Source organism: Alosa sapidissima, chromosome 19 (assembly GCF_018492685.1).
Source record: "Alosa sapidissima isolate fAloSap1 chromosome 19, fAloSap1.pri, whole genome shotgun sequence".
Lineage (NCBI taxonomy): Eukaryota > Metazoa > Chordata > Actinopteri > Clupeiformes > Clupeidae > Alosa > Alosa sapidissima.
This window is the reverse complement of record NC_055975.1, coordinates 6,738,738-6,755,652: the sequence shown is the minus strand read 5'-3', so window position 1 is coordinate 6,755,652 and position 16,915 is coordinate 6,738,738. Positions and strand designations below refer to the sequence as shown.

The 16,915-nt window shown below is 46.7% G+C and overlaps 1 protein-coding gene across 1 annotated transcript in view; it reads left to right on the top strand.

Annotated features, from left to right (window-relative positions):
* The window catches only part of dph6 (diphthamine biosynthesis 6), a 57,846-nt gene that overhangs the window by 29,798 nt on the left and 11,133 nt on the right, over positions 1-16,915 (top strand). Inside the window, exons 11-13 of the mRNA XM_042072984.1 lie at positions 431-560; positions 900-1,074; positions 16,585-16,824. Of these exons, the coding sequence (XP_041928918.1) occupies positions 431-560; positions 900-1,074; positions 16,585-16,824 (545 nt within the window). The remainder of the gene's footprint in view (positions 1-430; positions 561-899; positions 1,075-16,584; positions 16,825-16,915) is intronic.

Genomic DNA, 16,915 nt, shown 5'->3' with positions numbered 1-16,915 from the left:
GCCTTCACGGCTCTGAGACAATATTAAACAAGTTAATATTTCATGAACAGCCTCTTTGTATGAGCCGGCTGTGTGAAGTGCGCTGAGACACTGTTTCTGTTCCACAGTAGAGGAGAGCAAGGGAGGAGAAAAAACAACAAACTTGATGCGGTATGAAAATATTATGGGCAGACGGGCCTTGCCTGAAGACCTGTGCTTTCACACAGCTATGATATGATATGCCACGGAGCAGGTCACAAAGCATCAGTCGTTCCAGAAATCGTTATCTCGCGCAAAGTTATAGTCAGGCAAGCGCAAATGGGCCTTTTGAGGAAAAGAGGGTGTCTATGTGTAAATATTAATACTCACAAAGAGAAAAGGCTGTGAGAGACATAACCTGAGGTCATGCTCACTGTGTGTGTGTTTGTGTGTGTGTGTGTGTGTGTTATAGACGAGCTGCAGAGGGGAGGCTGGAAGATGAAGGATATTGTCCTAGTGCACCTCTATGTCAGAGACATGGCCGACTTCAAGGAGCTGAACAGCGTCTACGTGTCTCACTTCGGCTCCAATCCTCCCGCCAGGTACGGCTCCGTGTGTGTTTACACACTGCCCTCAGCAGTGGCCGGCACCCACACCTCTGAGCCAACTCTGCTGACACTTAAATCCAGCCCAGCAACCCTGACCAGCAGACATTCCCATAACCACTCTTAAAAAAGTTATGTCATTCCTGGGGTAATGCAATCACAATATTTATACCCATTTACTCCCACTATGTACAATGTAATACAATGTATATATTGCAACAAACCCTTAATGTATATATTACATCAAACGCTGATGTAGACCATGTGGTTTTTTTGGCCATGATACTGCATCTATCTCAATCCCACTGCTCCCCCTCCTGTCTCTCCTCTTGCCAGGGTGTGTGTGGAGGCCCCTCTGCCTGCGGGACACCTCCTGCAGATGGACTGCCTCCTCCATGCTTGGACTCAGCCTCCCGCAGAGGGCTGCTTCCAGTCCAGGGAGGCCATGCACGTCCAGAGCCTGTCCCACTGGGCCCCCGCCAACATCGGGCCCTACAGCCAGGCCGTCAGGGTAAGGCTCCGGCTCCTCTCTCTCTCTCTGTCTGTCTCTCTCTCTGTCTGTCTCTCTTTGTCTGTCTCTCTCTCTCTCTCTCTCTCTCTCTCTCTCTCTCTCTCTCTCTCTCTCCTAGAGTGGGCATGAAAAAAATGACACCCAGTTTTATAGGTTCACAGCTTTTGTTTGTTCCGGTGTTTTCTCTGTCACAATTAAGATATTATGGTTTCCATAATTAGCCACATCTGTGAAACAAAGTACAAAACTTATATTAGCATAAGACTGTAGTTGCACACTAACCTAGACTGGATAATGACACAAAAGCTGAAGATTTTATTCCAACCTCAGCTCCACAGCTGTCACTGGTGCTCCGTGTGTGTGTGTGCGTGTGTGTGTGTGTACGTGTGTACTTATGTGTGTCTGTGGCGATCACTAAAATCTGGTGCTCTTTTGATGTAACTGCGGAGCCGGCGTAAAGCACAGCGCTAATGTGACTCCAAAGGAAGACTTGAGCGCTGCGAATGCGGTTGCACGGCTGGCTGAGGCTCTTGTTTACCTGCACGCTAACGGATTACACTTGTCAGGTTTATTGTCAACAGTGTAGCCAGCTCATCTCCTCTCCGCCAGCCTCTCCGCAAGGCCTTGTCCACACTCCTCTATTTCCATGTGTGCATGAAAGGCAGGCATGGGTGGCCAGGTAGACCTCCAGATCGCCCCCCCTTCCCCCCACTAGCTAGGTTTGTCAATAGCATCGATTAACCCAAACCGTGCAAACAATTTACAATCGAGAAATATTGTGCAAATGTGAGACCTGGACCTCCTATGCCCCAAACATCCATGACATATTTGAAATGGGAAACTCAGGGAAAGTGTACACTTGGCCAATTATGGCGTCGTTGTGATTCAGCCTTGGCAGAGGAGCCTGAATATTTGCGCATGTTTTGTCTGTGAAAAACAGAATTGTTTGGCCTCTAGTGAGTCATTTCAAGCTCCATAGTCTCACACCATAAATATGAACCTTGTGCTGTGGTAAATCTTTGACTGGGAATAGACAATGAAGTACATAAACACACACACACACACACACACCACACACACACACACACACACACACACACACACAAACACACAAACCCAAACCCCTCCCTGGTGCAGATCTGTCCGCCATCCCATCTCCGACTCATCAAACTGTAGCATGTGTATTAACAGTACCCTAATTCTAGAGATGGCTCCACATATTGATACAATTAGCCCCATGCTGTGCTCATGCAGACGTGTGTGGTCCAACACACACACACACACACACACACACACACACACACACACACACACACACACACACACACACACACACACACACACACACACACACACACACTCGATTCATCCTTAATGAGTATGTGAATTTGAAGGCGATGTAGCCGCTGTATAGTGAAGACAGGCCTCCCTGGAACCAAACCTCACCGAGGGAATCGCTCTCCGAAAAAGCCCTCGCGCCCTCCTCCTCCCTCCTGGTGAAATAATTAGTGATTAATTGTGAAATCCCATTAACAGCCCAGAGGAAGAACTGAGCTGAAAATGCCCCTTTCTGGGTGGTATCTCAATTAAGTCCCTGACACAGTTGTCAATCGTGTACGTTGTGCTGCTATTGTTTAGTCTTCAATTCATGAATTTTATCATATGACATTTATTAACCTGCATTAACATTTAACATGTGTATGATAACATGTAATAGCGCCTGATATCTGACGGACTGTGTCAGAGAACCAAATGTTGTCGTGTCTAGCATCAGGCATTGGCCCGCATCCGCTGGCTGCATTGAGCCTGTAGAAGAGGGCAGGGGAGTTGAGGAAGTGGTTTGAATGGCCACTGGCTGGATATGTTTCCCCAAACACCCTTTAGACTAATTGCTGTGGGGCGGCTGATGTTGTTTGGCTCCATGACAGATTCAGATCCAGTGTGATTTACGGAATTAGTTAACCTTTATAGCGTTCGCTGATTATCGCTGTAGGCTTTCAATATGTTTTGCGATCGTTTAGGGGAAATCAAGCATGAGGCACGGAAAAGATAATTCAATTTCTGTTTTGTTTATTCCTGTTTTTTGCTATCGGGTTTCCCCTTGATTAGTTTCTGGTTTGGGGTCATGTTTTGCATAATGTCCCTGATACAGTAAACGGGCCGTTTTTTTTTTTTTTAATGGTGGTTATTGCCTTGTCTGGATTTACCACAGAGAGCAGACTGGACATGCTCCGTCATTTGGGGATATCGGTGATAATGTGCAGATTAGGCCTTAAAGGGTATTTGCTACAGTTCACAGGGGAGTGAGTCTTGAAGGTACGGTTTAAGGCTTCAGATATGACATAAAAAGATTGTGTTGAGTTGAGTTATTCCGAGAGACCGTTCTTCCATTAAGACAAAGCCTTCATTTTCTTCAACAATATGACATTGCTTTGAATAGCATTGATATGTCATCAGGCATGAGGGAGAGAATAAGACAGAAAAGTCCCCTGCTTTTTCAATCTATTCTCATAACAGACGATTAAGCTCGCGTGTTGGCAGATGGCATGAATTGACCCTCCATTAGCCAGAGTCGTAGTTAACAGTGTGGGGTCCAAATTGCTTATTGCCTCACACCTTTGTGATTTAATGCCAGCCATTCCTGAGGTTCCCTGCCAATGAGCAGGAGAGGAATTCAAAGGATTTTATAATTACATAATTCCAAGACAGAAAATCTCCTTTTGTGTGGAGGCCCCATTGGCGCCAGGATTGTACAGCATCTCCCCTTTCAGATTAAGACAAATACAATACCCCGAGGACGTTTGTTCCCAAATTCTATTTACAGATTAAATTCTGGGGGAGGGCTGTTGGGAAGGCACACTAGCGGCTGTCCTAGGTTAGGGAATAGACCCTCTAGTTCTTTGTCCGTCGGGAGCGGCAGTCTGTTTTGTGGAAATCCTCGTGTGGGCACAGAATTGGATTTGCATTGGATTTTGCGAATTGCCAAAATGGTGCTACTGAGTAGTTGGGGAAGTGGATGTGACATTGACAATTATTGTCAAAAGAAGCAGTGGCCTGCTTTGGTGAGGGGGGCCAAGAAATTTAAATAATCTTTTTTTTTTGGGGGGGGGGGGGGGGGGGGGGGGGTAGGGATAACACATTGAAACAAAGAGCCAGGCCTGACCTCTTTGTTACTGAGCTCAGGAATGATGTTCACCCATTTCTTTATGCTTAAGTGTTGTTCAGGTTCTGTCTTTTGTGAACAGCATTAGCCTGTTTGTTTGATGATTATACATAGAACTGTAATCTGAGTGGGACTTTGTATCCCATGTGAGGCTTCACATTGGAATTTAAAGGCTGAGGGCTCCACTGGGGGTTAAGCTGTGATAAAAAAAAACGTGTTTCCATAAATTGCTTTTGATTAATAGCACATCAGTTTTTGTCAGAAAAGGAAGATATTAGACAAAATTTGGCAATTAAGATGAGCAGATCTTGTATTTGAAGATGCATTATTCGTCTCCAGTCAGAACGCATCACTGGGCTGAAGAGTGATGATTTTGCCTTATCCCTCCCCACCCTTCAAAAACAAACAAACCATCGACGGAAGCCTCATCCACCTCAATTACCCACGGAAAGGTAATTAGCTGAAAAGCAAGACTTGTGAAGGCTCACAGGGCCACAGGGTCTTATTCAAGGATGCGTGTGTGTGTGTGTGTGTGTGTGTTGAGGGGGTATGGAGGGTGGGTTATGCCAAGTGTACAGATTAATTAGGACGTTTAACTTCATTTTTAATACAACAGAATTAATCCCATAAAAACAGAGCGATCTCCGAGGAGTATCGTTGACGGCCCTTGACGCTCGCGCCTCGCCATAATCTATTAAAACCTGCCTTTAATCTCACCTCACCCACCACCCCCCACCTCCATCATATTTTATGGATTTTTTCATAAACACGGCCCATACTTCATAAATGTCTCAATTTTCTAGTCTATTAACATTACTTCAAACGCAGTTGATAAAAGAGGAGAGCATGCATGAAATAATGCGCCAATAACAGTGCGGCGCTGCAGGCTAAAAACAGTGGGAAGGCTCGCCACTCATCCCCTCTGAAACAATAGCTGTGCCGCGCGGATGCTATCAGTGCTAATGAATGCAGCTAAACGATCACTCGCACTCAACCTGGAGACAAAATCCTGGAAGAGTCCGATCGAAGAAAAGAGAGGGTTCTTTTTGCCCTGCCCCGTCTTGAATGATTCATGACTGGAGCAGTTTTGTGTTTGGTGTTGATGGAAACCTTATTGTTATTTTAATTTTGCTGGTTGCATTTATGTTTACCACACTTCCTGTTGCCTCCTGTCGAAAATTACTGTATTATATCACAAAGGCACAAAACCAAGAATGCCCCTGCTTAGGCCTTAGTCATCGACTGGCATGTCAGGTCGGAACACATACTTTGAGTGGACATTCGCGTCACACTGGCCTTACTCATGCACAGACTGATCTGGTCTCCAAAGTTTCCTGGGGTCAACCGGGTGCACGTGAAGCCAGCAGACACACCTGATGGCTCTTTGCAGTTGATCTCATTCAGCGCTCCACCGAAGCCTAGCAGATGGGGAAAGACACCCCCGCTCCCCCTCTCCCTCCAAGGGAAAACGGGAACACAACATGCACCTGTTTACCCACAGCGCCCTCCACCTCGCTGGACCCCCCGTCTCTATCGCCCTGGTCAGAGGCGGGGGTTGGTCAGGCGGTGACTCACCCGCTACCTGGCCGTGTGTTTGATGCCGGGTGACATTGGCTGGCGCAATGAGTCGGCTGCATGGCAGGGGGATGTGGTGTGTGGGGTGGTGGGTTAGCAGATAGCGGAGGTTGGGATGGTGAGACCGTGTGGAGGTGATGTGGAGGCTGGTGGTGGGGGAGGTGGGGTCCTCCTCACAGTCCACACTCCAGCTCTCTGGCACTCAGCCCCTGCCTGACTCCATCTGAAGCACAGGCAGGAGCCCTCTGCTCTCATCCAGGGTCTCACAGGACAGGACAGGACAGGACAAGACAGAAGGACCAATTACACCAGGGCACCAACGCTGCCTCCCACATGCAAGCATGAGGGTATAATAACAGAATCCCCCTCCCTTCTTTCTCCCTCATTTTGTCAATTTCTCTTTCTTTCTTTCTCTCTCTCCCTTCTTCCCTCTCTCTCTTTCTCTCTCTCTCCCTCCCTCTCTCTCTTTCTCTCTCTCTCCCCCTCTCTCTCTTATTGTATCTCCCAGTGTCTCTGTCTTTCGCTGGCTTGGGAGAGCACCCACTCCCATGTGCACAGATGGATATGCGCTCTGACACATACGGGCGGTTGCCGTAGCAGCAGCCGGCTTCCTCCATGTCGGAGACAGCAAAGGACGAGAGGCAGTGAAGGGCGGGGCGCCAGGGTGAGGGAACAAGGGCACCCCAAAGCCCACGCGCAAGGGCACCGTCCCCCCCCACCCCCCCAATTCTTCCGCTTTAGTCTTCCAAGCATGCAGTACACAAGAGCAAGGTGAAGCAGGGTGGGGGGTAATTATTTCTCCACCTACCCCCACTCCTCATGCCTCTCCAGCCAAGCTCTTCCTCTCCTCCTACCCACACACACACACACGCACACACACATACGCACACACCGCTGGACTCCCCACTGTGACCCTGCCGAGGCTGACCCGTCGTGGCAGCAGTCATTTTCTCGAATCATAGCCCGTGTGAGGTGGATTATCTGCCTGCCATGCGACATCGTTAGGGCTGGTAGTAGCTTGTACCGGCCGAGGACACGGGAAGGGCTGGATCTGTCAAAGCGCATCGGCGTCCCGCGCGCCCTGCCAACCCGCCAACCCGCCCAACCGCCACCGCTGCCGCCGTGTGCCCCAGCGCCCGCCGCCCTCTCAGCTCCTCGGCTCCCTTCATTAACGGGCCCGGGCCCTGACAACTGATCCTAATTGCCTCTGAACAGCTCTTCATGTATTATTGGTGCCTGACTGCCTAGCTTCATGTCAACAAGCCACAGGAAGGCAGAGAGGGGATCACATCACACACACACACACACACACACACACACACACACACACACACACACACATACACACACACACACACACACACACACACACACACACACACACACACACACACACACACACACACATACACACACACACACAGTGGCACGCGTGTCCATTCACACGTCACAAATACACATGAGACACTTATGCACACCCCAAACAGCACACCACATCCCACACGCCCGACCACATTCACTCACACCACCAACCATCTGCACACCCCAAACTGTGTGTGTGTGTGTGTGTGTGTGTGTGTGTGTGGATCAGCCCAGGAGTCATCACACACCTCAATGCTGAACCCTTACATAGGGGAGATTGGTGTGTGTTTAGTAGGGGTTTTTTCTGCCGTAGTGAATTTCTCCTTCTGACAGTTTGACATTATTGCAGTGGCGTCATTCACTCCTTTTATTTTGTTTTTTTCCAGAAAAGAAATTAATAACGGTGTCGTCTTCGGAGTAGCCGTTCAAAACACGACTAGCCTTTTGTGTCGCAGGTGGAACACAACATAATCAAATGAAAGCAAATGCAAACACACGCTTGTCGGAATGTGACAGATTTATTCGTGGCCGCAGATTCTTGGCGTTGCGGAAGTGGAGGGAGCGTGCCATCAGAGCGTGCGGGGGGTAGACAGCATGTATCAACCTGAGATCTCAAAAGAGCCAGCGTTCCCATGTCACCCTTCACCATATTTGCAACAGTTTCTCAGCCTTTGCTATACACCAGTGACAGATACTCATATTTTTATGAATGTACAGCAAAAATATGTAATTTTATGCTGACAGCCATCAGAGCCGATTCAGAGATACATTCAAAACAAAAAGGGATCAATTCCGCTTTTGGACACGGCATAAATAGACTGAATCATAAATGTTGCAATGATTAGAGAACAAAGTCGGCCAGTGCTGTCCAGTTTGATAACCGTCAGAGAGGGGGGGATGTATGACCATTCTATTACTATGGAAACTAGCCATGCTATTTGTAGGTGGCTGTGGTCTTCTGCCTGCGGTGATGAAGGTGGCGTTGGGGGCATGCAGCACTGCCCAGCACAAAGCAACATGACACAATACAACACAACAGAACAAAGCTCTCCATGACACTGTCCAGACCAGCAGACAACAACACGACACAACGCAGCACTGCAAAACATTACACAATACTGACCAACAAGTCAACATGTCACGACACTGCCCAGCACAACGCACAGGTATAGAATACAATGCAACACAGAATACATTGCAACAAAACACAACTCCACACAACATGCCAGATAACACAAGACTGCATGGTACAACAAGACATTACACAGCACTGACAACACAGTATATGGGTGTATGGCGTTCGGTACTACGCAGCATTGCTTAATTCTAAACGACACGACACTGGGAGGCCAAAGAAGAGCCACGGTGCAGATGAGCTAATAGCGCACGGCCGTGAAACTCAGCGTTGAGGGAGAAGAGAGAGAGAGAGCAGGGGAGGAGAGGAGAGGGGAGGGGAGGGGAGGGGAGGGGAGGCTCACACTAGGGTGTAGTGATGGACAAACAGAGACATGGGGAGTCAGGCCATGTGCTCGCTAACTAGGCTCTCTCCCACGTGAAGTGTGAAGACAGGTGGAGTGTGCGTAGCACTGCCCTTTAAGGGGACGCGCCGGGAGCTCTCCAAATATTGGCCAGTCGGACAGGGGGCCTGAGCTTGCGAAGAAGCGCATATTCTGAGTGTACTTTTCAACCCTTTTACACTCACCATATTCCCACAACTCTGTTCTATTGAGCCTGACGTTAAGTGCTTCTGGTGAAACATGATTATTGGGTCTTCATGCAATGGTGGCCGAGCATTGCAGTTTTGTCTTAATTTATTAAGGAGATGTTAGTTTTTAATAGCAGTAAAAACTGATGGCTCAATGATATTAACATTTATGTCCCATTTACTTTTGGGCACTCACGCGGTCATTAATTTCTCATCGAGGGCTTCGTTTGAGCAGTAACTTTTAACCTGGGTCATTCATTTTTCATTAGCCATTGTCATTTTAGCACATTCTACAGATATAAAAGTGTTTCGGATGAATAATACACCATGTCCTGTTTTAAGCCAGTCTGTGGTCCGGACGACACACCAACATGTTCAGTGTTACATCCATTTATTATTCATACGGATGTATTTATAAGTGTGTGTGTCAGCTAGTATGAATGTCAGCACTGATGCATTCTGTGCGCCAGAATTAAATTAATTTTAGCCTTTCAAATATGACTTTGAAAAGACTTTTGAAAGGATGAAGTTTCATAATTGATAGTACAAAATTTAAAAGATGAGATAAATGTTTTTGTTTTTTTTTAAGACAAAAAAATGTTCTAGGCTTTTTATTCAATAGAACTCTATCATTTAAAATAAATTGTATTTATATTGAAAATAAGATGACAATTTCAAAAATGTCTTTCACTTTTTCACATTAATAAATAAATATGTTTTCCTCTTTTTGATGATCTGTGTACGAGAAGCACATAAAAACTGCAAAGATTAAACTCGGATAACCTTCAACAGAGTTGCTGACAGTAACATGCAATTTTTTTGACCAAAACAGCTTTCCTATTGTCAAAGAAAATACACTCTCTGGCTCTTTGGCTTGTTGTATGTTTTAAGAAAATAGAAGCCCTGTAAGGAAGCAGTGCCTGTGCCTGTGCCTGTGTGTGGAGTAATGGCCATCTCCCTCTCGCTTTTTACCATGCAGTCATACTGCCATCTTTTGAAAGGAAACGGAACTACCAGCTGGAGTTCAAGGAGACTTTTTCTCCTCTGTTTTGCTTTTTCTTCCCCATCCTCTTCCTCCTGTTTTCCCCCTTTTTTATTTATAGATGTCTTCTGCAGGTTGTCCGGTTGCTTTAAGCAGCACGGGCCACGTAACCTTGGCGTGTCCAAGTGGCCGAATCCTATCTGCTAAATGATTGCTCCAGTGGCCGATGCAGGGGGACCGTCCCGTCTCCGGCCGCATCTTCCCCCAATGTGACAGGCTGATGTGCCACTGGAGGTCAGGTGGAAGACAAAGTGTGTGCGGCTCACTCTGCCCCCCCCCTCCTCTCACACACACACACACACACACACACACACACACACACACAGAGCAGCTGAAAAGAACCCAGGCTCACACATTGTTTTTTTTTTCTTTCCTTTCTCACCATGTACCAAGTTCACAACCAAAACAGAGGCTCAGGTAGTCTTACTGTTAGATCCTGACAGTGTGGCGATTTCAAAAAGAAGAAGAAAAGTAATGGTGATGTGGACAGAGAGAGAGAGAGAGAGAGAGAGAGAGAGAGAGAGAGAGAGATAGGGAAGGAAGGAGGAGGAGGAGAGGTGGTCACAGCTGGATCTGGAGGAAGGGAGGGACGGAGGGAAGAGAGGAGGGCTGTGGCTTCAGCATCATTCAATCAGACAACATGCCCCTCAGCTGAAACGGCGAAACCCTCCCCTACTCTCTCGAATTAGGCAGATTAGCGGGAAAGCGCATAATGCGGGATGATGGAATTTGTCATCATTTGCGTTGTCCTGGAAAGATCCGGTTTGATCGAGCGATGCGTCGAGGAGCCTGTCATGTCCCACGGGCAGGTCATAGAGGAAGCTTGGCAGAAATGATTTTTGCGATATGTGCATCAGTCGTAAAAGCCTCACAACCAATTTGTCAAAAAATCAGAGGTCGAGACAGCTGATGGCGACGGGGCATTTGTGCCCTAACGCAAAGGGAAACTGTACCCCCCCTCGCCCTTTCTGCACAGGCCGCCACAGCTCTCCTCATTTTGTCACCTTACTAGTGAAGCCCTTTAACATTTACAGGCATTTTCTCTCCAGGGTGTAATACATAAAATGCAGAGGTTAAAAGTTTCACTGTAATCACAAAAACAATTCAATAATTCAATTGAATTAATATTATGAAACTTATGAAGCAAAAGTATAATAATTTAAGCATTTATATATTTTGTATGACAACACATTATATTTCCTTATGGTGAATAAGCTGGTGTGAGGTATCTGAAAAGCCTCTCCGCTCCTGACCTTGTTTACGCTGGCCAACGAGCGATAGAGGAGAGCAATCAGCATAAAGTTGACACAGAGCGGACGTGACAGTGTTACTTATCCACACCGATGTGGGCATGCCGAGGTCAGACAGGCAGGAATGCTGGACCCACACCGCTGCGTGTGGAGGGACAGTGGAGGAGAGGAGAGGAGGGGAGGCAGAGGTGGGTGACTGCGGAGGAGGGGGGAGGGCAAGCATCGTCTGCCCCTATCCAGCATCATCCACATACTAACCCGGCTGTCGTCACAGTGTTAAATGCTGTTGTTGGTGTGTGTGGGATCATACACTCGTTTTGTTGTTGCTTTGTGTGTGTGTGTGTGTGTGTGTGTGTGTGTGTGTGTGTGTGTGTGTGTGTGTGTGTTTGTTGGGGGATGTGGTTGTGCTGAGGCTGGGAGGATGTTGCAGCGGGGTCCCCGGCGTTGGCCTTCCTTTGTGCATCTTGTACGGCTATTTCTGTGGCTGTTCCCATAACGCTGATGATGTGTGACAGTTGAGCATGGAAGGGTTAGGCCTAAAGTAGAGCACAAGCACAAGACAGAAAGGGCTTTTTTATATACACATCATCTTTTTGTTTTGCTTCCCATGAAGACACCTTTGATGATGAGGCCGCACTGCTCAGAAACTTAGCAGTGTGCAGGGGGGAAAGAAAGGTTATGCATGCGATGAGAATTTGAGTATTTGTTAAAAAATGGCTGCGAGTGTCAGAGGATCTGAATTACCTCGGGGGCGCGAGCGCGACGCGAGACCGTCTCCTAGTGCTCTCCCGCTCGGGAGACGTGATTGCCTTTGAATGCACTAATGCTGAAGAAGCCCAAAGACTGGAAGTCAGCTGAAGATGAATTCACAGCACACAGACCTGACAAACTGCCACCCACAGCAAAAAAAGGGACTGAACAATGTCACTCAAGAAATCCAATGGGAATGTAATACTTATTTTTCAATAGGAATATTACAGTGACAGTTTTTACACTAAACTTATATTAGAACATATGATCAAATATTTATTTTACAATGACCAATGTGCATTTTTCAAGAAAGTATAATATATACTTTATTTAGGCCATTTGTGTGGCTTTGATGTTGTAGATCTGTCCATATTTGTCCTAGGCTTTGAGTGATTTGTAGGTACACCACCATCTTTCATGTCAGTCCTCTGTATAAACAATCAGACTGGTATTACTATATTGATATATAATACTTTCTTTGATTATGTGGTGTTATAGGCCTTGTAGGGATGTTGAAGAAGAAATCCAAGTAGCCTGAAGACCATATTGATTTGTTTGATTTACTTTTGCCAGCAAACCTCTAGTGTAAAGTGACTTGGTTTATGGCAGTGAGTATATACACATTGGAATTAGCTTTTCCATAGTTCAATTATGCATGATTCAGGGGGGAAATGGGACCATTAGCATATCTGATGAAAGCCCAGCACTCTTTTTCCTCGGCATGTCCTTGGAGCCAGTGAGAAGCCTGACTGTTCATCAATACCAGGTCACTTTACCCAGCATGGCCCATCCTCTCCACCAAACACCTCTTCAGCCAGAAAAAACACCCTGAAGAGAAAAAAAGACAGGAAAAATACATACCCCAAAGGTCACCTCCAACACCTTGTCGCACAACACAAATATAAATATGTAAAGTCAGAGCCATGCCTCAGAGACTTCCATAAAAGACCATTAAAACACCTCAGACGTGTTGAAGTGTCACGGAAGGTTCCAGAGCTGCCGCGCCCAGACCAGTCAGAGCGATCATTTACATACGTGTTAGAGTCTCCAACCCAGCAGAGACCTTGGGGCTCAATGACCTTTTGACACACCATTGGCTTTATGAAAAATGATGGTGTTTAAGCCATGAAATAAAGGTCGATAAAGCATGAAGCCAAAAACACGCATTTAATTAATGCAGTGAAAGTGGCCAGCGTTATGATGGATCTAAGTGTTGCGTGGATAAAGTTTTCGCTGCTGTGAGGAAATCAGTCTGAAATAAGTTTCATAACGTCATATTTCATCCCCTCTCACATTAATAGCCTGCAATGAGATTCACTGGCGGCAAAATGTAAATTGCAGGCCATTTTTAGAACTGAATGTTTGAAATAATTATTTTTAGTAGAAGCAGTGAAATGTTTGAGTCTTGCAAAGAAATTGTTGTAATACCCTATTTGCTGTGTAATGCAATGTAAAAATGCAGCTGAAAAAAAATTGTGAATGTTCCCCCATTTCAGAACAATTATATTTTATGTTGGTCTTTTGACAAATAATCTGCAAGCGATGGAAAGTTAAATGAAATATGTGATTGTTTGACCCTAATGAATATTAAACGTTTCTTCCTGGCCTATTAAAAATGCATGTGGCACAGCGGTTGTTGATCAGGTTTAGGACACCCATGCAAATTGGACTGTCTTCCCTGTCAACACGCGCCGATGAATAATGTAGTTGTGTTGTATATTCAGAGACGCGCCATTGACAGTCAATTAACAAGTTTGATTGGTGTGTGAACTCATTCTTTTGAACTGTTAATTTTATGTAAATAGTATTCCCCTCGCAGGCTCGCCACAGAAAGCCATGCCCCCGCCCCCTTGGTGCAAGGAGTCACCTGAGCCAGGCCCTTAATAATTGATCATTACACACCTGCTTGGTGAAGCTATGGGAGTTTTTTGTATAATAACAGTCGAGGGGCTTTGCTGTGGCCTCTTTTGATATTCAAATCAACAAATAAGGCCCCCCCTTTCCCACCTCCTCTCTATTTTTTAGATAAAAAGCGGTGTGGGTTTTTTGATGGCTCGCTAAGCCAAAGAGATCCTCGGCGTGCGTCCGAGCTGATCTGAGATTCCGCGGTGAGGATCTGATAGCGTTTGATGGCTCATAAGTGGAATGCCAATGACGATTTGTTGCAGACGTCTTGGGCCGCTTATGCCGTGCCGTTGCCGACATAGATGTATTGCTCGCGCTTTTGCCGGGTAACGCTTGCAGGTAAATGATCCAGTGATTGATCCAGCTATTTGAAAGCCAGAAGCCCCCCAACCACCCACCCACCACAACCCCCACACACACCCCCAACCCTTCCCATCTCCAGCCCTGTCCCGGTAATTTGGAGCAGCAGAGGCAGATGCTGAGGATTCATCAAAGTTGACAAGTGAACCCAGGAGCAAGGAATCATGGGAAACCTATATGATTATGGAAATGGATGTGACTGTATCGCCCCTCCAGCTAAGCGTCCCTCTTTTTTTCCTCCTCCCGATCTGTTATTCTCAAATCACATTTCACAAAAACTGCTGATTTTATTAAGACTAACGCGGGGAAGAGCACTTACTCATGCCTCAGCCACATCTGAACATGCCATTGAGCTGCCATTTTGCTTCGAAACTTTTATTTTGTTTTAGAATCGTGCAAAATGCTTGTGGAATGCTGATTGGTTCCAGCACCAGTGTGCGGCTATCTAAATCGGCACGGGGGAAGAATAGATTTCCAAAGGCCCAGACTAATACTCCAAGTCACTGCTTAACCTGGTAATCTGGTTTGGAAATGTGATCCTCATTTATGTATGTTAAGCGGTTAAAGACCTTGTTTCACGCGAGGTATCAATTGATCAGTTCCTCTCTGATCCCTGGAAAGGTCACCATCCACCCCACCCCCTTTCCAGCCTGGCTCACCAGTGTTAAATACCTTTGCCAGAGCCCCAATTAACACTGTTTACTCAGGCCATAGCAGACTGGCCACAGTTTGATCCTTGCAGTTTAGCAGTCGCCCTATGAGTCTCTTTGGGCCTGACCTCTCTAAATGCCAGCTAGCATCCTGCATATCTGCTTGCATTAATCATATGGATTTTAGGCGGCTGAACAGGATTGATTGTAGGACTGTTCCCTAACAAGAGTTAATCTCAGATTTCCAGCTAATTATCACATAGCTAATTATGCTAATGATCTTGCACAACAGTTAAGATGTATGCAAGCTCACGTGCAAAAAATAGATGCTCACGTTTGGCTAATAGTGTGAAACGTACATTTTAGGTGGCAAAATAGCATAAAAGGTGTAACTTGTTAATTGATGCTCTGCTATTCAAACATAGCTCTGTAATTGATGCTAATTTGATTGTTGCACCTCCTTGATTGGAAGCCAGGGGGATTCATGGTGTACTACCCAGCACTACTGTGTTTGAGAAACAAATACGTTTACCCCGTGGTGTGTGAAAAATTCAACAGAGAGTAGTCTCCTTGCCCAAATAAAAAAGGTCTCTTGTACTCTCTCTGGATGTTTGCTGGTGTGAGAGGGTGTGTTTCAAATCTCAATCGATAAGTTGGTATCACTTAATTTAAGAGAAAGCACAATGTCATCACAAGCCATTTCTCTGTTTAGAGGCAGAGAGGCATTTATCACTTTTGACATGTTACCAAGCTGCCGCTGCCGTCTTGCCCCCTTTTTTTCCTCCAGCAGTGGGGGGGAGTGTGTAATTGTGTTTCAAGCGATGGATTGATTTTGAGGCGAGATTTATTCCCCGAACCGAGGAGCCTGTGCATCAACCTCATGGCCGAGCCCAGCTGCAAGAAAGAGAGAGAGAGAGAGAGAGAAGGAGAAAGCAAAGCAGAGAGGCATGTGCATGGAGGAAAGAAAATAAACTCCTTGAAAAAGTGTTTTGCGCCAGACGCTTGGATGGATGCAAAAGCGTTTTCAGGATGAGACAGGAAGGGGTAACTCAAGCCAGGTGTTCTCGGGGTGGTGCTGGTGTTCTAGAAACGGAACGTACATTTCGGAGTACCTCAACAGTCGCTGTTAAATGGCACCGTAGTGAGTTCCAGCGCGCTCCCCATTCCCGTCCCAGGAGAATAATGAAGTGCTTCTCTCGCCGATGTGTCTGTCGTCTGCTCCGCCACCACCTGACGGGGCCCCTGAGACAGACACACTCGGCAGCCCCCCTCCCCAAGCACACATTCCCTTTCCTCTGGCCTCCTCCAGCTAGCTCCTCCATGGGCCCATGTGCCAGCCAGTTCCAAAACACCTCATAAATCACCGCATCAGGATTTAGCAATGATCGAATTTTGGCCGTTGTTCCAAAATAAATCGAGTGAGCTGGAAATACTGACACGAGTAAGCACTTGTGTGGATCCTCTGCTCAGAGCAGCTTTATTGCTGAGGCCAAGGGAGATACGCATCTGTGAACGTCTGTGCCATTTGCCTTTTGGGAACTATAAGATAAAGCCTCACGGACAGAGAACCTTTCTATATGTATAACATATTACTTCATGCGGCTAATCAGTGTAATCACTGTTCCAGTGACATGCCTGAAGGTAGGATGCATGTTAATGCCTGTTGTCATGTGCTGTGTATGCACGTTCACAGGTGCATACTGTATACACATATGTTGACGTGAATGTGTGTGTGTTTGTTTGTGCAGGTGGACGAGGCAGCCTTCTGCGCCGGGCAGATCGCACTGGTCCCCTGCAGCATGCAGCTGGTGGCGGGGGGAGCGGCGCGGCAGGCCCAGCTGTGCTTCGGCCACATGGCACGCGTGCTGGAGGCACTGAGCTCCAGCCTCACGCTGCACCATGCCCTGCAGGCCCACTGCTACGTCACCCAGCCCGGGCACATACCCGCCGCCAAGGCCGTCTGGCAGAGAATGCTGGGGCACGCCGAGGTGAGTCACCTCCCATTTATATGTTATATTTATTATTTACTTTTTGGGGATTTATTTTAAGCTACTTTTCATTCTGTAGATAGAAATACTC